The sequence below is a fragment of the Epinephelus moara genome, chromosome 1 (genome assembly GCF_006386435.1).
Source record: "Epinephelus moara isolate mb chromosome 1, YSFRI_EMoa_1.0, whole genome shotgun sequence".
NCBI classification, from domain to species: domain Eukaryota; kingdom Metazoa; phylum Chordata; class Actinopteri; order Perciformes; family Serranidae; genus Epinephelus; species Epinephelus moara.
In genome coordinates this window covers 48929832-48950837 of record NC_065506.1, presented here as the reverse complement: position 1 = coordinate 48950837, position 21006 = coordinate 48929832, and the positions used below count along the sequence as shown (strand labels likewise).

The window sequence follows — 21006 nt, the reverse complement described above, 5'->3', positions numbered from 1 at the left end:
TTTGTTGTTGTCATAAACTTTTGACGCTGGGCTGCCTCCTGGTGGATATATTGGTTAACATCCATGCCAACGTAAAGGGCACATGGAAGTATGTGGGCAGTGAAGGTTACATCGTTTGAAACGGACGTATACATTTTCGTACGTAAAGGGAGCGTAAATGGGCCTTTATGCTGTCTGACCTCCCTCCTCGCTTGTTCTCAGCTCCAGGTGCTGTCTGACCTCCCTCCTCGCTTGTTCTCAGCTCCAGGCTCATTGGCTAATTGGATGTCAGTGGTTAACTGTTGGTCGTTAACCACCAAGAATATTTTTGACCGTTTAGATGTCAGTCTACAGGTTAATTTTACTACGCTTCAGTTTAGTATTAGCCACTAACACTAAGCTGTACCTCAGCTAGTAAGGTATTAATGCTACACTGGTTAGCTAACTGCCACCGCTCTATATTGGGTACCACCCGGGTCAGGTGGCAGCTAGCTGGCATTAGCGTTCATTCAGTGATTACCAAATGTAATGTAATCTCAAACCATGGTGGCGTTGCTGTGGCAACATTTTGCCCACCCTCCAGTGTCCCTCCAGGCCCCCAGGAAGTGCCCCGGGCTTTGAAGCCAATTGTCGCATTTGCCAAACAGTGTTATTATACCACCTGACGTCCTGCAGCCCACAAAGACTTTTTTCCATTGACTTACATGGTGAAAGACACGTCTGTAAATCAGTGGACACATTTTTCTGAGGTCATCCTGGTGAGTGAGCGGCTTAATTTTGAGCCACAAAACCTATTTAGCATCGTTTACCACTGTTAGCTTTGTTAGCACCATTACTGACATCAGCACAGCTACTGGTGTTAACACAGTTAACAATGATAACTTGCAGCTCAAAAATAAAGCACTAACCCACTGGGGTGACCTGAGGTGAGACTGGAGGGTGGGTGTTTCCACCTTGTTTCCACATGTTATCGCAGCTAGAAAATAAAATAAAAGGCAAGACACAACACAATTAAAAATTTCCCACAACTGAAATCCCTGAAGGCATAAATCTTTTAAATCTTTTGGAAAAAACACAACAGATTATGAATATATTCTTAAGAAGCTGGGCACAGCACTTTTTACTAAATGTCACTCAAACAGGAAATAGTAACTTAATCGGGGACTACTTTCAGCAGTGGATTAATCCACAGTATGTGTCAGCAGGACGGTGTGTGTGGGATTGAGCCAAAATAAACTACATTGTGTGTGTTCATGGTGATGAAACAAAATGACATTTCCAGGACAAAAAAAATATAGCATATCACCAAACCTCTCATCTTCAATTCTGTAAAAGCTGAGTAAACTGTTATCTGCAAAGAAGAACAAGTAATACGGTCAAAAGCACCAGAGCAGCTACTCAATGGACCCTGTGGTGAGACAATTCTGTCATCAGCTCTTAAGGTACCGGACAGGATTAATAATTAAATACATTTTAAATACAGCACTTGGACTGTTTTGAATAACTGTATCCTACTTCATACTTTTACTTCAGTACAGAGAAGCTTTGATGACAAGAGACACAGAGGGGGCGTGGCTTGATGTGTTAAAATTACGGTCCGGAACCACGGAAACATTGTAATTTGGAAACTCAATTAGGATCCTTTGTTGTGGCGGACACACAAATTCCCTGGTTCAATGGCATCACACAATGTGAGGTGGTTACTGTTACGACCCCGTACGTAGTATAAAGAGTGAGAAAGTGCATGTAGGAGGAGGTCAGGCTGGGCGGAGGGGTCAAACAAACACAGGACTTTCACCCAGGAGACTGCTGGTCATGTGCGATGTCAAACTAAAAGTCATTGTTGACGTCTTTAAACTTTACGTAGATACGTCAAATTATGTGACATAATTACATCACTTTATGGTGTATTTACATCCCATACGTAACAAAATTAGTTATTTTAAAGAAAGCACATCTTTTTCTAACTCTAACCAAGAAGTTCTGGTGCCTAAACCCAAACATGCCGCCACCATATAACAGGTGATCGGAGGTCATGGTCATTTCACGTGAGATCATGTTGTTGTCTGCTCAGGACGCCATTACTCCGCTATATCTTTACATAGCAAATAGTTGCTGCTCTGAAGTCATACAGAGGTTGATGCTAAAACTTTTGTACATGTCAGCAAAATTTTGTATGCAGGACTTTTACTTGTAACAATGTGTGGTATTCCTGCTTTTACTAAAGCCAGTGTAGGCTACTTCTTCCACCACTGTAAAGGTGTCGAACACATTGGACCTGAAGAAAACCTTTTGATGAAGTACAGAACTCATAAACTATTTTGCATGCAGCACACTTGTCCAACAAACCAACAACACAATGAATCCCTTGAAATTTCCGTCACACATACCTGTGAGAGAGACACTGTGTCTACAGACACGGCTCCTGTCAGCTTTCTGCTTTTAGTTTTAGGTGGCAGTGCAGGAGGCTGCGTTGTAGGAGGCTGCGCTGCAGGAGGAGGAGGCTGCGCTGCAGGAGGATCACTCTGCGGCTGAACCCTCTGATTACTGCCAGGGTCGCTGTGAAGATCATTTTTGTGGTCCCACAGAGTCCGCAGAGCTTGGACACTCACTCCAGACTTCTTGTTATAATTCACCACATCATACAGCTCACCTGTGTCTTCCTGAAAATACCAACCAGCGTTACTGTCATCAATAAGGGAGACATGAAAATGATGCAGGCACCAGTCAAACTAAACCCACGGTTATGGCCTTTCAGAAACAGATGCACCAACTGGCCAAACAGTGTGTTGAGTTTTACTGAGTGATTCAACCTGCTATGATTAAAACCAACTGTTGTTAAAATTACTGACTTGTTTTATATCAGAGGTGATAACGTTTTATACTAACGCAATGAAACACTGAGCTGCAGGCAGTCGAGCAAAAAAGCAGTACAACAGTAAATGATTCGGCACACGGAGGGATGGACCAGTACCTCTTTAATTTCATGGTCACAGCTTAAAAACATTTTTTTCAAAGGTTCCTTTTGCAGCATCATCTCTGGTCTTTGTTTCAAGAGTCTACAGCCATGCTAACAGACTCTGGCTAACCTCACGTCAGCCTGGGAGTGTTCTGGCCAGTCTCGCCTTACTGTGCTGTGATTGGGTAATAACATCGACATGTAGAGGTCAGAGCAGGCCCCCACAAAGTGCTCTGGACTTGGAAGCCAATTTTTGTAATGGTACAAACAGTGGAATTACAACTGCTGAGTCCGTCCAATGATGCTGTTGGGTCCAAAAAGACCTTTCCCATTGGCTTACATTGGCTCAGTAGATACATTTTTAAAGCATCACTACTTCTACGAAATGACTCATTTCATTATCAGGATTAGATCCATTCGGGTTGATAAAATTTGGAAAGACTAGAAGCACCACACGATTAAATGATTTTATCCCCATTCAAGTTAGCAGAGAGCTAAACAGGAAGTAGCCAGCTCAGCCAGCGGAAGTCTCTAGTACGCCTGTTCTATGGACCCAATCAGCAGTGTAGTGGAGGGTTTACACAGGTACACAGAGTTTACACATGTCCTTTCCTGTCCGTTTACAGGAATATATAGTTGAGTAGACCCACTCCCTCCTCTGTAACCTACCTAGCAGTACACCCACCTCATCAACTACCACCACACCACTGGGCCCAGTAAAGCAGCACCAATCATCATCACAATTTCATACTGCAGAAGTAGAGCCTCCAACGCTTTATCCAGGTCTCTAAATACGTCTATGGATTGGAGGCATTTAGGGTTAAGGCAAAGAGGTCATGGTCAGGGCTAGAGCTAGCCAATCACAGCAACGTCAGTGTGTAACGTCGCTGGACGCCATTAGTTTGAAACGCTGCTAGACGGCGTCAGTTTAAAATGCCACGACTAACAACACAACATAAGAAGCTGTAAAGTCCCAATGGGGCGGAACGGTGTTCACTCCACGCATGAATATAGGGCCAAACCATGATGTTTTTGTCTAAATCTAATCATGTGCTTTTGTTGCACAAGGAAATAAACGTAAAAATGAGGTGTCTTACCACCACTGTAAGATTATTTACAAAAAGACATCATGTCTCTAAAGAACAGACACTTTACATTTCCTGTGAAAACAGAAGCGTATTCCACAGAAACTCTGGGAACCACTATAAAGTCATTAGGATTCACCCTGAAGGGACCATGACCGTCATCGCTAATCAGTCAAACAGTTGTTCTAATTTCAGCCTGAACAAAAGTGGTGCATTTAAAGTTTAACACTCAGAACAAACTGTACTCCTTTAGTTAAACACATTATAACTTACTGCTCCTCACCTCATAACAGCTGGAGGTCAGGTATTCTCCAAAGGGCTGGATGGGGCTGACTTTGTAATGTTCTATCAGCTCAGTGAGACTGCCGTGCGTCTGACAGTCTCCTGATATGACAAACTGTCCATCCTGATTCTGGGTGATGACAAAATGGCGGCACCTGTCGTGGCCCCTGTGGAGGAAGAGCACGGTCAGTGAGATGAATCAGAGAGGCAGTAAAGGAGCAACAGAACGACGCTGGACAGACTTGATTTGCCTCACTTGTAGGACAGGATGTAGCCGATGGCTTTGTCACTGAGGCGGATGAGAAAACAGCCCAGAGCTTTATCTCTCAGCAGATCTTCCGTGTCCCTGAGGCGGAGAATGAGACAGAGCCAATTAAACAGTCACAGGCAAATTAGGTTTAAAAATAATGCTGCCGTGTCATAAAACCTCTGTTTCCTCTGAGTGATGCGCATGAGAGTAAATAAAAGACATACAAGCTGGACAAGGACCTGATGATGATGATACATCCATTCCTGTTGCACCCAGAGTCATCGATCCTGTCAGATACACTGATTATTAACCCTGTAACCTGCTGTTACATCTGGAAGCAAGTCCATTATCTTATGTTTCTTACCTTAAAGCAAGACTACTTTCAACTTTCTGAAATAAGTGAGTTGAGAAATAAAACACATCCTAACTCAGGTCTGTACTCTGAGGTCTTACAACTACAGACTGGTGAATGTTAGCAAACTGTACTCACTTAGAAATGAGTGTTTTAACGCTGCTTTGCAAAAAGGTTTCTTTAAGAGTTCTTTATAAGACTAAGGGTTTCATTCAGACCTTTTTTCATCCAAAGAACCCCTTTTGAAAGAAAGACCTCCTGAAGGATTGTTGATGCTTTAAACAATCCTTCAGGAAGTCTTTCTGGTGTTAGAAGATCTTCACCCTCAAAAATTCAAATAGTTTAAAATGAAGATCTGTCTGGGTGTGATCTAGATGAAACACTTGGAATATAATATGGTTCTTGGTAGAACTCCTGGGTGGGACCCATATAGTACCCAGACTTGAAGCGAATGCAAAGTGAGTGTTTCATGTAGTTACATATGAAGTCAATGCAAAGATGTGAGTAGACACAAATTTGCACCTGGTGACGCAAAATTTGTGCCAATTGCATATTTGCGTGAGTTGAATTTTTTTTTAACTTGAGTAAGAAATTCATGTGACACTGTGTCGCCGATCAGCGTTGAGATCTAGCTATCTGGTTTTCCCAACATTAGCGCGAATCAGAACTGGAGGCCAAACAAGGTCGACGCCTGGAGCTCTATGACTCATCGTCAGTGCAGAGAGAGAACAAATAAAGACTTATAAGGCTTGGAGATCAGTGAGTCACAGTTTTCAACATTCTAAATGCAAATTTAGTTGAATTCAGTACTACAGTTTTGTCACCAAGGAGACGTCTCGACAAAGTGCGCAGTTCACATTCATTTACCAATATAAACCAGAACGTAAGGGCCGTTTCATAGTGAATGCAAAGGCACGCAGACACAAACGCATTGGGATGCATCGAGATGCATTGGCCGCCATGATGCGTGAAAATGAAATATGGCGGGCGAGGAGGAAAAACTTTGTGAACTTGTATGGGCACACCCCCATTTATATGACAGTACAGGACAGCACTCTAATAAAATAGCAGTACAAGCTAGCCGGAATGTACAGATGTATCTGCTACCCCCTATTGCGCAAGCAATGTATTGGATTTCAAGTGTCGCCCGCGTCGCTCATAGTCAATGAGTTGACTATGAAAGGAAGTGTGTTGCGTCGACTATGAAACAGCCCTAAGAGATTCCCATAATGCATGCATATATGTGCTACGTTCTTTTCTGCGTTTCCAACATGGATCATCTTTAAGTAGGTCTGTTCTGTTGAGTCTCATTGGAGTGTAATAATATCTGTGAATTATTTTATATTGAATAAATTTGCCTCCTAAAGTGGTTGTTTTTTGCAGAGACATTGCTGCTGTCCTGCCTGGATTGTTGTGCCCCAAAGCTGGGTATTTTAAGCCAAAACATGATCTTCTCCATGTGTTTTTTGTTTTTTTTTGCCTAAATCTAATCACACTTTAACCACAGCATTGTTGAAACGTAAACTTTCTCCATATTTATATACAAATGTAACATGTCTGTGGTTTGCAGAATTATATGATGCCAACATTTATTACAGCGACTGGGTTAAGCAGCAAAATGTGATTTAAAAAATACTCTATTACAGTAAAAGTCCTGCACTGAAAATTCAAATAAGCAAAAGTATTATCAACCAAAAGTACTCTGTGAGTTTTATAATACTTTATACTAGATTACTGGATGATTACGTCTGATGTATTAATGTGCAAGCAGTGTTTTACTGTTGTGGTCGAGGTGGAGCTACCTTTAACTAGTTTATATCCTGCTGGGTAGTTTAATCTGTAACAATGAGTTATATGCTGTAGTGTAATAAAAGTGACTTATGCTGTCAAGTAAATTTAGTGCAGAAAAAGTACAATACTTCCCTCTGAATTGAGTAAAGTTGTATGAAATAGAAATACTCAGATTTTCCCTTATATTTGTTCTTGAATAAATGCACATGTTAGATTCCACCTCAGTGTTACTGTTTTGTAGCTACAGCCTGAAACTAACAGATAAACAAACATGTAAAGAACAGAATGATCGACGGTAAGCTGCAGAAATCTATTCAGATAAAGTCAAATACAAAGTCACAACCTGTCAGAGCCACCAGAGTCAAAACAAGTGTAACGTCTGCTGTGCATCAGCGTATCTAAACTTCTCTTCTCTCAGTCACCACAGTGGTTGAACTCTGTTCTTACTTTCTTGCAGCGAAGCCTTGAAACCAGTCTGGGAAGTTTCCATTGTTGAGGATGAGCGGCGCCTGAGTCTCAGTGAACCACCTCAGCACCAGCTCCTTCAGGCCTCCCTCTGATGGATCCATGTGAAGATCAACAGCCGACATCTTCTCCGTCCTCGCAGGTGTATCAGGAGCTGACAGAGCTCAGCGTGCATGCTCTCTGCTCAGATGCCTCTCTAGAGGAAGACGAGGTGCCTCATTTGACTGTTTCTGTTGGGCTGAATGGTCGTATTGTTTCAGTCTATCTAATGACTCTCGTTGGGCCGCCAGTTTCATTTCACTATCTGTCTTCCTGCTCCCAGATTGAACTTTAACAGCTCAGTAACATGGTACTTTTTTATTTTGTTTGTTTTATTTTAGTTTGCTGAACTAGTTTTTCCACTGCTAGACTGTGTGGGAAGTGCCGGAGCTGATGATGGGATCAGGAACGTGAGTGTGTATTTGCGTGCGCAAAAATCTGATCTCACAGTCTCATAAGCTCACTCAGCCCTTCCCAACAACGTCAACTATTCAAATGTACAGTGGCGTCCATTCAGACATCTGGAGCCCCCATTAATTCTGCAGGTATGTTGGTCATAAACCAGATTCTCAGCAACATGTTGACCTGATGAACCAAATCCCACAGCAGTCCATCCACTTTTTCATCAAGACAGTAAAATGCCAAGTATTAACCTCATGGTGGGTCTAGTTAAACAGTCACTTGGCATAGGATTCATCCTCTGGGGAACACAAATCACTGTAGCAGATTTCATGATAATCTATCCACTAGTTCCAGAGATATTTCACTCTGGATCAAGGGATGAAAAGTGAAACCAATGCTCAGCTGCCTTAAACCTGTATTCTTGCTAATGGCCAGCAGGTGGCGACTCCAGACTAATTGAATAGAGGTCAATGAGAAAATGAGCCAACTTCTCAGTAAACATTTTTCCTCGTGAGTTTCGGCAAGTGCTCAGCAAAGGCCAAAATACCAAACTATAGGCTTTGAAAAGGGAGTCCACAAATCCATTGGAAAGTGACCCAGTGACTACGCCCGCTACTTAGCTTGGCTTGTTAGCATGCTAACATTTGCCAATTATCAGTAAAAACAGAATCCAGCGGAGGCTGATTCGACTGTCTTTAGTTCTGCAGGTATTTGGTCATAAACCAAAGTATCGGACACATTAAAATGTTGATCTGATGATGGCGCTAGATGAACAGTCAGAGGATCATCAGAATCAGGATTCATCCCCTAGGGAACCTGAATATCTGTAACAAACTTTATGACAATCTATCCACTAGTTGTTGAGATATTTCAGTTTGGATCAAGAGGTTATCTTCAGGTCTGGAAAGTGATGTTAATGCTGAAGTGCCTTTAGCCTGCATTCTTTCTAATGGCCAGCAGGGGGCGACTCCAATAAGACTGTATTTCAGTGACAAACTGAGCCAACTTCTCCCTCAGTAAACATTTTCCTTGTGAGTTTATAGTCTCACTCACTAGTTTCAAGTGTTCTTCAACACAACTTGATGATCATTCTGTAAATGAAGGTCCCATTACAGTAAAATAGACCATACAGCAGGGCGTGGCTCTCTCTCTCAAGCTCTAAGTCAGTTCTCAGACCGCTCCACCCTTCATCTAAATATGGTCGCAGCAGCAGTCCAGCAGGACTAAACAGCACCACCTACAGGCTACAACTGTCATTACACCCCACAATACAAAGGTCTTACTGGCTGAAGGTGGCGTTTCATCAACATCAGTGTTTTTGTGTTGTTTGTTTTGTTGTTGTGTTCAGAAAATTCAGTTACAATCTGCACATTAGATTTTTAATGGACCCATTTGTTTGTAGAAAATGGTTGGCCAGATGGTGGCGCTATAGAGGAGAGGTCAGGTGGGACAGGAAAACTGTTTTTATGCTCATTATATTATAAAAGTTAATTTGTTCTTGATTGGGTCAGAAAAACTTGTAACCAGGAGGATATATTAGAATTATATGAAGAATTTAACTTTTATATTGATGATATTTTCATTGATCCGATTTTACATTTAGCCTTTGAGGTACTATATGAAGGGGACATTATTCAGGGAGTCAAATCAAATCAAATCAACTTTATTTATATGGCACTTTTCATACGACAGTAACACAAATTGCCTCACAGAGGTTAAAAACAAAAAAAATAATAAAATTAGATTTATTAAAATCAATGAAGAGGGTAAATGTTAGATAAAAATTAAATTAATTAAATCAAAAATACAAATACTCAATTAATCAGCCTAGTATGAATGTAAAAAGTAATTTTTAAAAATAATTTTTTTCATGGCGTCACATAGTGTTAAAACGCGCGAGACAACAGGAGTCACAGTTTCACGCGCGAGCTGGACAGATGGCCGAGGCGAGAGGCAGAGCACGCGCACCGACACGGTGACGCCAAACTTCATTTATATTATAGCGAAGTGAAAGTTTACCTGAAGATCTGCAGAGCTGCAGACCTGATTTAACACTTCTGAATGTACCTCCGGAGTTTGATCGGATCAGCTTTCGATTCGGCGTTAAATCAAGAACCTTAAATCCACCTTAAAATAAGTTTTAGCAGTATTGTCTCAGGCAGGCAGCAGTGTTAGCAAATAAATAACGACTGTTTGAATTTAATTTAAATGTTCTGCTTTGCTCGGGCCACTGTTGCCATTTAACAGTACATTACTACAGTGAAGTAATAAGCTAAGTTTTAAGAATAGTCTCACTTTATGTTTAGAGTTAAAATCATCCCCACTTTAAATTGGTTGTTTTCTGAATGAACTTCCGTGTGACGCTGTCCCGGTGTCAGAGAACGGAATGTGTTGTCGGGACATGGCAGAGTCCTCGTGTCGTGAACAGGAGACTCACACAGGACAGGGGGAGGAGGAGGACACGGTGTCCACAGGCTGCTACTACTCAGAGTTTCAAACACGGTGAGACTTTGTCTGTTCACTGTTTTTAATGTCTGTTGTTTAGTTTATTCACAGTGTTAGTTCATGTCAGACAGAGTCCAGTGAGTCGAGCCGTCGGTGAGCGACTGTTCCAACTTTAACCTGCAGTGACACTTTGTATAACAGGAGAGCCATCTTTTAAAAACCTGTCACTCAGTTGTGGAGCTATGGAAACATTTCCCCACATGATAAATGACTGTTTGTTCCTGCAGCTGATGAGAAGTGAAGCAGATGTGAAACATCACCGAGGACAGCAAACATGGATTTATTCAAACTGCAGAAGGTGGAGGATTTCTATGAAATTGGTGAAGAGCTGGGAAGGTAAACACGTGCATGAATTATCTACTCATTTACATCTCAATGGTGAAATTAGGGATGTACAATGTTTGCCGATACATCCTCCTGAGACCCTGCGTCCTCATATGAACACATCACATTTTGGGTTTCCTGCACCTTAGACTTTATTCTACTTAACTCAGACCTGTTGTCCTCGATCAGGGACACGTTTTGTGCCATCTAGTGGCAGTGAGAGCACAGTACAGTAATTCATATAGAAACAAGATGGCAGCCATCTCTGCCAAGTCAGTCTGCAGATGATCCTGAGACAAAAGTGGACAAGGTCCAAAACCTGATCACATGTTATAGTTGAAACTTGTTTATAATTAATACTGTTTGTAGTTTTATATGACAACAACTGCAACTAATTTTAGTAACACTAACAAGATAAGACGCTGTTAATTAGGAAGTACTCATTTGAAGACATCGACAATGTTTAGTTGTTTATTCTTATCAGGTCCGACTGATCCCAAACAGCCAGGAGAAATTATAAATGCACACCAAACAAAAGTTAGTCAGCAGCTTATAACAACTTCTTTGACCAATAACTGATAGCAATATATCCACTTTTGTCTCCACCTAATTTTAGTGATCAAGTCTCCTCTGTCGTGAAATCAGCATCATATCATGCATGCAAACTGCTGTAACAGACTGCTCTATAGCATGTGTCCCTCTTGAGTTGCCGTAGGGCAGGGAAAGTTTTAGGGCGACTCCTGCATGTGTGAGAGTTTTGGTGTGAAGAAAATAAATGCGCTGTTGGAGCTGTCACTGTCTTACATCCCATGAGGTGAACCCAGGGCGCCTGGCTACATTGGTGGCAGCGGTGCTCTTCATTAAGCCACTCTGTGCTTTTCTTTGTGCACGTGGAGCCATTGTCTGCGCTGTTGTTTTAGTGTAGCTGCCTCAGTAAAGCTAACTGGATAACCACACGTGGTGCTTCAAACACTGTGCACAAGTTCATTACGGACGTCTGGTACAGAAGACGGTGTATCAGCTCCAACTCATGTAACACATGCACAAGTCGCCCTAAAACAGTGGAACGTCACCCCAAAACTTTCTCTGCTCTACGGCAACTCATGATGGACACACAGTATAGAACAGTCTGTTATACTCTTACTGTGACAGCCCACCAGCAGATGGAGACATAAAATACTGTTCAGTGTATGTAATATTCATTCGGTACTGGTCGATAGCTATGACGATATTATTGTGCATCCCTAGGTGTAATATTTGCAATGTACTTTAATCAATAATGGTGGGATGTTTGAATGTGAATCAGAATCCAAATTATCTATCTATCTACCTATCTATCTATCTATCTATCTACCTATCTATCTATCTATCTATCTATCCATCCATCTAGCCCAGTCTCACTCCAAAGTGGCTTAAAACTGGCACTTGGTCACTGACTTCCAGCATCAGACTTGGATGAAAACAGCTGTCCATAACACGCAGCCAGTCGCCTTTATTGTTTAATGGTGCCCATCGGTGTCAGGGGGGCAACATGGAGGGACAACAGCACAAGTTAAGGGGGCGAAAGTCCTAGCAGGGTGTGCAGGAGGCATGGTTAGGCATGGTAATTGAAATACGTTAATATCTATATATTCTATATCAATATATATTTGGCTCATTTTCAGGCTCATAATTGTATTTTGGGTTTCTACTGGAACATATTTCCATGCTTTAATGTTTAAAAAACATTATTTTTCTCACGCTGTTTGTCTGAGTATACCTGGACACCAGTATTATTGATATACAGGGAACAACTTTGATCAGCATAAAGAAGAACATAACTGTGATGTGTTCGTGTAGAGTCTGTGAGAATTATTTGTAGGGTTTTTTTTGGTAATAAAATGCTTCTTAAATTTCAAAATAAATTGACTATATATGAAAACAGAGGTTGCCTCACTTAAGAGCAGCAACAAGTGTGTGTGTCACTGAGCACTTACTGCTGCTGTAACATTATGTAAATCACTCTGAATCATTAACTGCTCCTGTGATAACTCCGTACTGTATTTTATTCTCCTTGATGTCTTTAACAGGAGTAAAAACAAACTGTGTTGTATTTACAGCCTGGTTTTGTTGCTGTGCGTCGTCAGGAGGAGACGACTGTCACACATGTCCAGCTGCTTTTTAAAGCACTGTTCTATTTTTAGCGGCGGCTATATCTACTCCTGCAGACGAGGAAGTGGAGTGTTAGATTACGAACCATCCAAGTGAAGCAGAACTAAAGAGATGCAGCTGTACACTCATTTCACCCCTGAATTTTAAACACATTAAACCCAGTGTTTTATATGCGGTGTGTGTGTATGTGTGTGTTTTGAGTGTGTGAACACAGGCTTATCACGCTGTGGCAGAATATGTGAGACACTATAAATAGACTGAAGTGATGGAAAATATGAGGGATAATATTAAATCACAGCCCTGCAGCACGTGTCACTGTGGGCTGCATGATATTCAGACAGTGAAAATTCCATCATAAACTTTAAGCAAATTTTAATTCAGCTGCTCTGAAAGAGAACTTGACTTCTCCTCCTCCCCGCTCTGTTCTCAGACTTTAGGAAGTCTAGCTCATGATGGGAGACTTTGTCCAATCACAGGTCATTTCAGAGAGAGAGGATGTTCCTATTGGCTGCAGGTGTGCGTGCACGTCCTGTCAGATGGTGAAAGTCTGATTCAGTGGAGGAGAATCCTGCAGATAAAGTTGATATCGTAGCATTGGCAACATCTGACTACACTGCAGAGCAACCCAAAAAGAAGGAAGACGGACTGATCACAGTGAGTCTGAAAGAGTCCGACAGTAAATGAATTCAAACATATCAGCGAAGAGTTTCAGACATGTAGAGAAAATGCTGCTAGCCTTCTGCTAACCTGAGCTAAAGGAAAGTGGACAGGACCCCCAGGAGCTGTTGGTGGTGTTGGAGTAAATCCAGCAGGTGGTCGAACCTCTCAGCTGTGAATCACATACATTTTCTTTCTACTGTTGATAGACACTGCAGCTGTCCTTGAAAAGTACCTACTGTTGCCTGCAGTTTGCACACAATCAGGACACACTCCTGTCCCATGACATTAGGCCCTGAACTTTGACCCTCTTGCTCATATATCCGTTACCATGGAGATAAAATAAAATGATGGAGGTCAACCCGGAGAGATCTGCTGTTTTATTTTGCAAAAAGTAATGACTGCAGACACTGTAGGTTCTAACATATTATATTCATAATAGTAACATTACACAGGCTGTACAGTTTGGGGCGGCCGTGGCTCAGAGGTAGAGCGGGTCGTTCACCAGTCAGAAGATCAGGGGTTCAATCCCCAGCTCCTCCAGTCTGCATGTCAAAGCATCCTTGAACAAGATACTGAACCCCAAGTTGCTCCTGATGGCTGTTCCATCAGTGTGTGAGTGTGTTTAAAAGCTGAGTAGCAGGTGGCACCCTCTATGGTAGCCTCAGCCACCAGTGTGTGACTCTGTGACTGTGACTTGTAGTGTAAAAAGTGAGTGGTCAGATGACCAGAAAGACACAACAAAGTGCAGTCCATTCCATTATCATTTACCATTTCTCTGTCATTGTTATTTCAATCAGGAGAGGCAGAGGAATGAAATAAAGATGAAGTTTAATGCAGAATATAAGTGAACAGATTAACAGATGATTTGTGCCGAGTAATATTTCACAAAGTCTTTGGTGCTCGGACACCAGAGGGAGGTTATTTGTGATCATGGTCATCTGAGCGGCAGCAAGATAAAACCCCCCCCCATGGTGTCCAGACACTGGTGGAGGTGGCTGATGACTGATGAGGCGCATGTAGGTGGTGATGGGGAGGTGGAGGGTTACGCACAGCAGCAGCATGACAGGACTGTGGAACCATATTTAAAATGAGGAGCAGTGAGATAATGAGCTGACAGAGAAGATGTGTCACGATGTGCTATTGGCTGATTGTGGATCAGCTGTAGAACAGCTGATGACTGGATTGACAGATCCCTAACACTGACAGCCAGAGACACAGTGTGAGCATGTCTGCAAGGAGGGAAATTCAGGGTGAGGAAGAAAGTCGTCGTCTTCCTGACTGAACTTTGGCTACAGCTTCATTTAATACTTGTGTCCTTTTGTTGTTGGTTGTATTTATGATTATTTTATTCAATGAAACAATTAATATTTATTTCTGTTATCACTAATCGACTGGTCATCAGTCACCTGAATGTGCTGTCATCCATCTCTGCAACTTCTGACAGTCAATGTGACGTATCGTCCCCTGTGAAGAGGATTGTGGGTCAGAAAAGACAGAAATCAGACAGATGTAGTAGAACTTCATGGTATTTTTGTCACACTGTGTTTGACACACTGTATTAGGAAATACTAAATCTTTTCCTGGTGTACTAGATCTTCCTTATTAAGGGTAAACCAAAGCTTCATTTTCACTGTTCAATATTCAAATTAAATGTGGAAGCTTTAAAAAAGGTCCAGTTTTGTGTGTGTGTCTCTTGGTGTGAAGGAACAAGTTAAATTTGCTTTTTATTGACCTATAGCCTGACTGATGATATAACTTATAATGTTTGAAATATATATATATATATATATATATTTTGTTTTGTTTTGTTAAAGATGCCTTTTTATTCTTCTTATTATTTATCTTTCCTCTTTCTTCAGCTACCCCAGACACGTTACTAATGGACTGCTACACCAGCAGACACCATTGAAACTGACACAATAGTCTAACCCCCTCTGACTTCCTCTGTTTTAACCTCTGTGATCTCCTCTGTGTTCCAGTGGGCAGTTTGCCATCGTGAAACAATGCAGAGAGAAAAGCACCGGTCTGGAATTTGCTGCCAAGTTCATCAAGAAGCGTCAGAGCATGGCGAGCTCTCGAGGAGTGCGGCGGGAGGAGATAGAGCGGGAGGTGGACATCCTGCAGAAGATCGAGCACCCCAACATCGTCACGCTGCACGACGTCTACGAGAACCGGACGGACGTGGTGCTGATCCTGGAGCTGTGAGTGACAGACCATCAGTTCATCATGAAGTCAGGGAGCTGTTAATAGAGCATCTGATGTTTAATTATAGCTTATAAAGCTTCAGTCTGTGTCCTTTGGGTGATTTCAGGTTGGTGAGTCATTACAAACTCATGCTGGGCTGGAAATAATGATAGTAACTTTATTTGTAAAGCACTTACCTGAACAAGGTACAAAGTGCTTCACAGAGTGCATGAAAATAAAAGACAACAATATAATAATTTAAAAAGAAAAACAGTATGTTCAGAGGCAAAAACAGAACAAAAGAAAATAAATCACAAAAGTACAAATCAGCATTAAAATGGAAACTTTATTATAAAAATATGTTTAAGCAATGATTCAAAAACAGGTAATGTGTCAGCCAGTCTGATCTCCTCAGGCAGAGAGTTCCAGAGCCTCGGGGCCTCGATGGCTAAAGACCTGTCACCTTTAGTTACCAGTGGCTTGAGGTTCTCAGGTAGTGACTTGGAGCATAGGTCGTCAGAAGCTCAGCTGTATGAGTGGGGGCTTAACCATGTTGAGTTATTAAAAGAATCTTAAAATCAATTGTGAGTTCTCCACAGTGTCACTCTGCACTGATGTGGTGAGTGCAGACAGTGGGATGATGTGTGTGTGTTTCAGGATGATGTGTGTGTGTGTGTGTGTTTCAGGGTCTCTGGAGGGGAGCTGTTTGACTTCCTGGCACAGAAGGAGTCTCTGAGTGAGGAGGAGGCCACTCAGTTCATCAAGCAAATCCTGGAGGGAGTCAACTATCTCCATGCCAGGAAGATCGCCCACTTTGACCTCAAGGTTTGTCCAGACTACGTGAACTGTAGGAAACACTGTCACATAACAAGATGATTCATTTTACCTTGGTTTACTTTTCAATCAGTCAACAGAATAAATGTTGTCACTGTAGGTTTCTACAAAGGGTCTATGTCATTGGTTCGACAGCCCATTAGTCCGACTGTCCGCGGTGCTTAACGGCTCGCGGCGGAGCAGGCTCACGGCTTATGTGTTTGTCACTTTCTTTTTCATTTTAACCCACACCATGATCTTTTCCTGACCCTAACCAAGTGGTTTTTGTGCCTAAACCTAACCAGACCTTAACCACAGGGCATCATGATGATTTCGGAACGGACTTAGGAACAATGAGTTTAATATGGTCGGAACAATGGGATGTCGAACCAATGGGCAGTTCCCTCTACAAACACATTTACACATTATCATGCAGCAGAGACATTTAAACTTGACGTTTCATCAGCACTGTGGTTAATGTGTGGTTAAGTTCAGGCACAAAAACCACCTGGTCATAGTTTGGAAAAGATCACGTTTAAATTGTTTATTGTTTATTAAATGAATCCCCATTAGCTGACGCCTTGGCAACCGCTAGTCTTCCTGGGCTTCATAAAGACATGAAACATAACAGACATAAATATAATGGACAAAAACATAATACAAAATATAAACAGACATAAAACTAATACATACAGTCAGGTAAAAACCTTGCATGAGTCATGCTATTAAAATTATACATTCATGTATACCTAACAAGAGTTATACAGTCAAGATAGCAAATTCATTTAATTATGGCATCAATGCCAACAGTATACATTTGTATTGAATCATTTCATTGGAAAGAAGAGGAAAAGATAAAACAGAACAAAAGTCAAATCATTTTAACTTTCAGTCATATGGTTGGCGGCATTAGGTGTGTCTTAAGTAGTTTTTCAATGACAATTTATTTTGAGCGCAAGATATGTAAGGTTTATGTCAATTGCCTGGTTTGGGGAACAGTCCCTGCTGGAAACACATTGTTGTCTCAGTACAATACAGCTGCTTTTCATGCCACTTTTCACGACAGGAAACACAGCGATGACCCGCTAAAACACAACCAGTTTTGTTGTTCGTTGGTGCTGAACAGTAGTCTGCAGCTGTCACACCATCCCTCTCCTCCTCCTGATGATGAACTCAGCTCAGATGCTACGTCATTGTAGAAATGTTGATATGATACGTATGAAACACAGAAATGTAACGTAGTCATTGTTTGCAGAAACGAACAATGCCAACATCTTCAGCCAACTGGGCTGGTTTTTGAAACAGTCTCACCACAACGTGCACAGTAACAGTTCTGGAGTTTTTAATCATTTAATATGATCATCATCAGGTGGAGTTTGTCCAGTTGGAGATGTTCAAAGTCTATTTTTTTAACACTTTAAAGAGTTTTTGTCCATGTTAGACAAAGAAACAATAAGAAAATGTGGAATACCTTACTAATTATTATTATTACCTATATTACTTATTTTGCAAAGAAATGTGTGGATTTTATTTTTTTTTGTGAAGACATTTTTGCCTTTATTTGGCAGGACAGATATAGTGTGACAGGTGGAGAGGGGGGACGACATGCAGCAAGGGGCTGTGGGTTGGAATTGAACCCACAGCTGCTGCAGCAAAGACACAGCCTTTTTGTACAAGAGGTGCCCGCTCCACCAGGTGAGCTCGTGGGCACCTGAAGGAATTGTGTTTTGTGGAAAATGCTGCTCTAACATTTATATTATTCCTCAATAGATTATCAAAGTTTTTACATTTTAGATATTAACTGTAGAGAGATAAAACGCTGGGTTAATTCTTTAGGATTTTTGACCCCTTCACATTTGTAACATTTTAATTTGTAAGTCAGGTGTATGTGAACTCGGCGACTTAGTAAACTTCATCTGCTGATGAGAACCATGTGCTCAAAAGCTCCAGAGCAGCTACTAAATGGACCAGATGGTGAGATTATTTTCTGCTGTTTCTGTGGAGTGGAGGGCGGATATTTAATGTTTGACCAGTTCAGTGACTGGAATCATTTCACTGTCTCACTGGTCTCAGCAGGTGTTTAGTGTAATATGAGGGTGGTTTGTTCCAGTAGGTGGAGCAGTTTGCTGTGTCTGACATTAATAGCTGGAGCCAGGGATATCATGAGGGAAACAATATAAGAGTTAATGTCATTTATATTTTGTTAAAGAGGCAGATGGTTCTCACACAGTTTCACCCCCTAAACACCCTCTCTCTCTCTCTCTCTGTCTCTCTCTCTCTCTCTGTCTCTCTCTCTGTCTCTCTCTCTCTCTGTCTCTCTCTCTCTCTCTCTCTCTCTGTCCTCTGCAGCCTGAAAACATCATGCTGCTGGACAAGAACGTGCCGTTACCGAGAATCAAACTCATTGATTTCGGTCTTGCCCATAAAATTGAAGCTGGTGTTGAGTTCAAAAACATCTTTGGAACACCGGAGTTTGTAGGTAGGAAGAAATAAACACACAAACACAAAAAGGAAACAACAAATCACAAGTCAGAATCCTCCACACCAACACACACCGACACACACCAACACACACCAACACACACCAACACACACCAACACACACCGACACACCCGCTGACCTACAGTCAGGAAACATGAGAGTAAAATACAGCACATAAACAGCTCCATGCTGCTGTAACACACCAGTGTTCACTGCTGCTGTGATGTTTGTGTCCACACACACTGTAAATGTCCACACAGAGACACAGTCCAGGGACGTCCAGTGAGAGGACGGAAGAAAAGAGAACTTGTAAACTCCAGAGACACTCAGCCACGCTCACATCACAAATCACAGACATAAACCACCAAGTTGCAGCTGAGTCATTTTGCTTTCTGATATTATCATGTGTTCTGGTTTGAAAGTTTGACAGCAGTTCATAATGTGATTGACTGACATGATTGACAGCTGTGTCAGAGACTCATCCGCTCTGATTGGTTGTTTTTTTCATATGCTGTAAGGCCATTAGAAGCGCTACGGAAGAGGAGGAATGTGATTTCTTTTTTTTTTTCACAGATCATGTGTCTGATCAATTAAACCAAACTAAACTAAACTGAAAAATAAACTAAACTAAATTAAACTAAAATAAAATAAAATCAAATAAACTATATTAAACTAAACTAAACTAAAAAATTGAACTAAACTAAAATAATTAATTTAACTAAACGAAATAAATTAAACTAAACTAAACTATTTTTTTACTAAACTAAACTAAATAAAAAATAAAAAAAATAATAGAAAAATAAAATACACAATTTTTAACTACACTATATTGACCCAAACTAATTTAAATTTAATTTAATTTAATTAAACTAATATAAACTAAAATAAAATAAATCACATTCAACTAAATGAATTGAAATGATTTGAACTGAAATAAAAGTAAACTAAATAAAATAAAATAAATAAATAAATAAATAAATAAAATAAAATAAGTTGAACTTAACTAAACTTAACTAGGGTGGAGAACCAGTAAAGATACTTTAAAGAATCACAAAGGGGCTTCAAACGTTCTCTGTGATGCAGCGGTGCTGTAAAGCACCTCAACCTGCGCCAAAGGACCGCTGAGTTATCAGCATTTTTTTGTGGATACACACAAGAAAAAACGAGACAAAAGAGAAGTTAAAAAAAAAAAAGAAAAGAAAATGAGAACACAACCAGCTCACGCAGTTTCATCATCAGAGTTAAAGATGGCGTGAAAGAAAAAGGAGGAAATAAAGGGGGTAAGGGTCATTTTAGCTTTGACCACACAAAACATTTCAGCCTGCCAGTTTGAAGTTGTCTGTCTCCCAATAAATAAATGACTGCGACCCCTTTCTACTGAAAGAATGAACTGTATTCATCCCACATTCTGCACTTTAGGACGAGCTCAGAAAAGACGAGTTAAAGGCCTTCCATTAAATGTTAAAGCTCATCAGATATCTGCAAACCAGGTTTTACTCCAGAGATGACCGGAGGAGTCAGTGTGCTTAAAGAGACCTTGATATGAGATGTTTAGAGGTGGAGACAGAGACAGTAATGTGTCACACTGAAGCAGACTCTGCTTATTATCAGCTGCTTTAACAGAGATGCATTCATCCTGTCATCTGTTTATCTGTTAAGCACCAGAGATCGTCAACTACGAGCCGCTGGGATTAGAAGCAGACATGTGGAGCATCGGGGTCATCACCTACATCCTGCAAGTGAACCACAAATACCACAATGCACTGCACATGATACCTCAGCTCCGCTCAGACCGGACGATGACCTGCTCCTTCCTTTATGTTCTCTTCCAGGCTGAGCGGTGCTTCACCTTTCCTGGGGGAGACCAAACAGGACACGCTGGCAAACATCTCAGCTGTGAACTATGAGTTTGACGAGGAGTTTTTCGGTCACACCAGCGAGCTGGCCAAGAAGTTCATCAGCCAGCTGTTGGAGAAGGATAAGATGTAAGAGACATTTTCCTCTGCTAACTTGTGTCAGTACGAGAAAGTTCATCTGAAAGTTGTTTTAGTTTTGTAATGTTCTCCAGAATCACGTAACCCCACTGTGATTAACGAACCTGAGAAATATTTGTTTTATTTTACAGGAAGAGATTAACAATTCAAGATGCTCTCAATCATCCGTGGATCAAGGTACAGAGACAACTTTAGACATTTTATTTTTACTTTGTCTGCATCTTGTGGCGTTACAGAAGGAATCTTCTTACTATATCATGACGAAAACTCTGTGTGTGTGTGTGTGTGT

General features: G+C 41.2%; 2 protein-coding genes across 2 annotated transcripts in view; one reads left to right on the top strand and one right to left on the bottom strand.

Moving 5' to 3' along the window:
* The window catches only part of sh2d7 (SH2 domain containing 7), an 8763-nt gene extending 1407 nt beyond the window's left edge, over positions 1–7356 (bottom strand). The window contains exons 1-4 of the mRNA XM_050042883.1: positions 7146–7356; positions 4562–4651; positions 4307–4472; positions 2366–2642 (exon numbers count right to left, since the gene is read on the bottom strand). Coding sequence (XP_049898840.1) covers positions 2366–2642; positions 4307–4472; positions 4562–4651; positions 7146–7288 — 676 coding nt within the window. The 5' untranslated portion in view covers positions 7289–7356. The remainder of the gene's footprint in view (positions 1–2365; positions 2643–4306; positions 4473–4561; positions 4652–7145) is intronic.
* A 2189-nt stretch (positions 7357–9545) lies between these two features.
* dapk2a (death-associated protein kinase 2a) overlaps positions 9546–21006 on the top strand; it is a 13755-nt gene continuing 2294 nt past the window's right edge. Inside the window, exons 1-8 of the mRNA XM_050041396.1 lie at positions 9546–10106; positions 10337–10445; positions 15224–15445; positions 16115–16253; positions 18591–18720; positions 20383–20458; positions 20556–20708; positions 20849–20894. Coding sequence (XP_049897353.1) covers positions 10384–10445; positions 15224–15445; positions 16115–16253; positions 18591–18720; positions 20383–20458; positions 20556–20708; positions 20849–20894 — 828 coding nt within the window. The 5' untranslated portion in view covers positions 9546–10106; positions 10337–10383. The remainder of the gene's footprint in view (positions 10107–10336; positions 10446–15223; positions 15446–16114; positions 16254–18590; positions 18721–20382; positions 20459–20555; positions 20709–20848; positions 20895–21006) is intronic.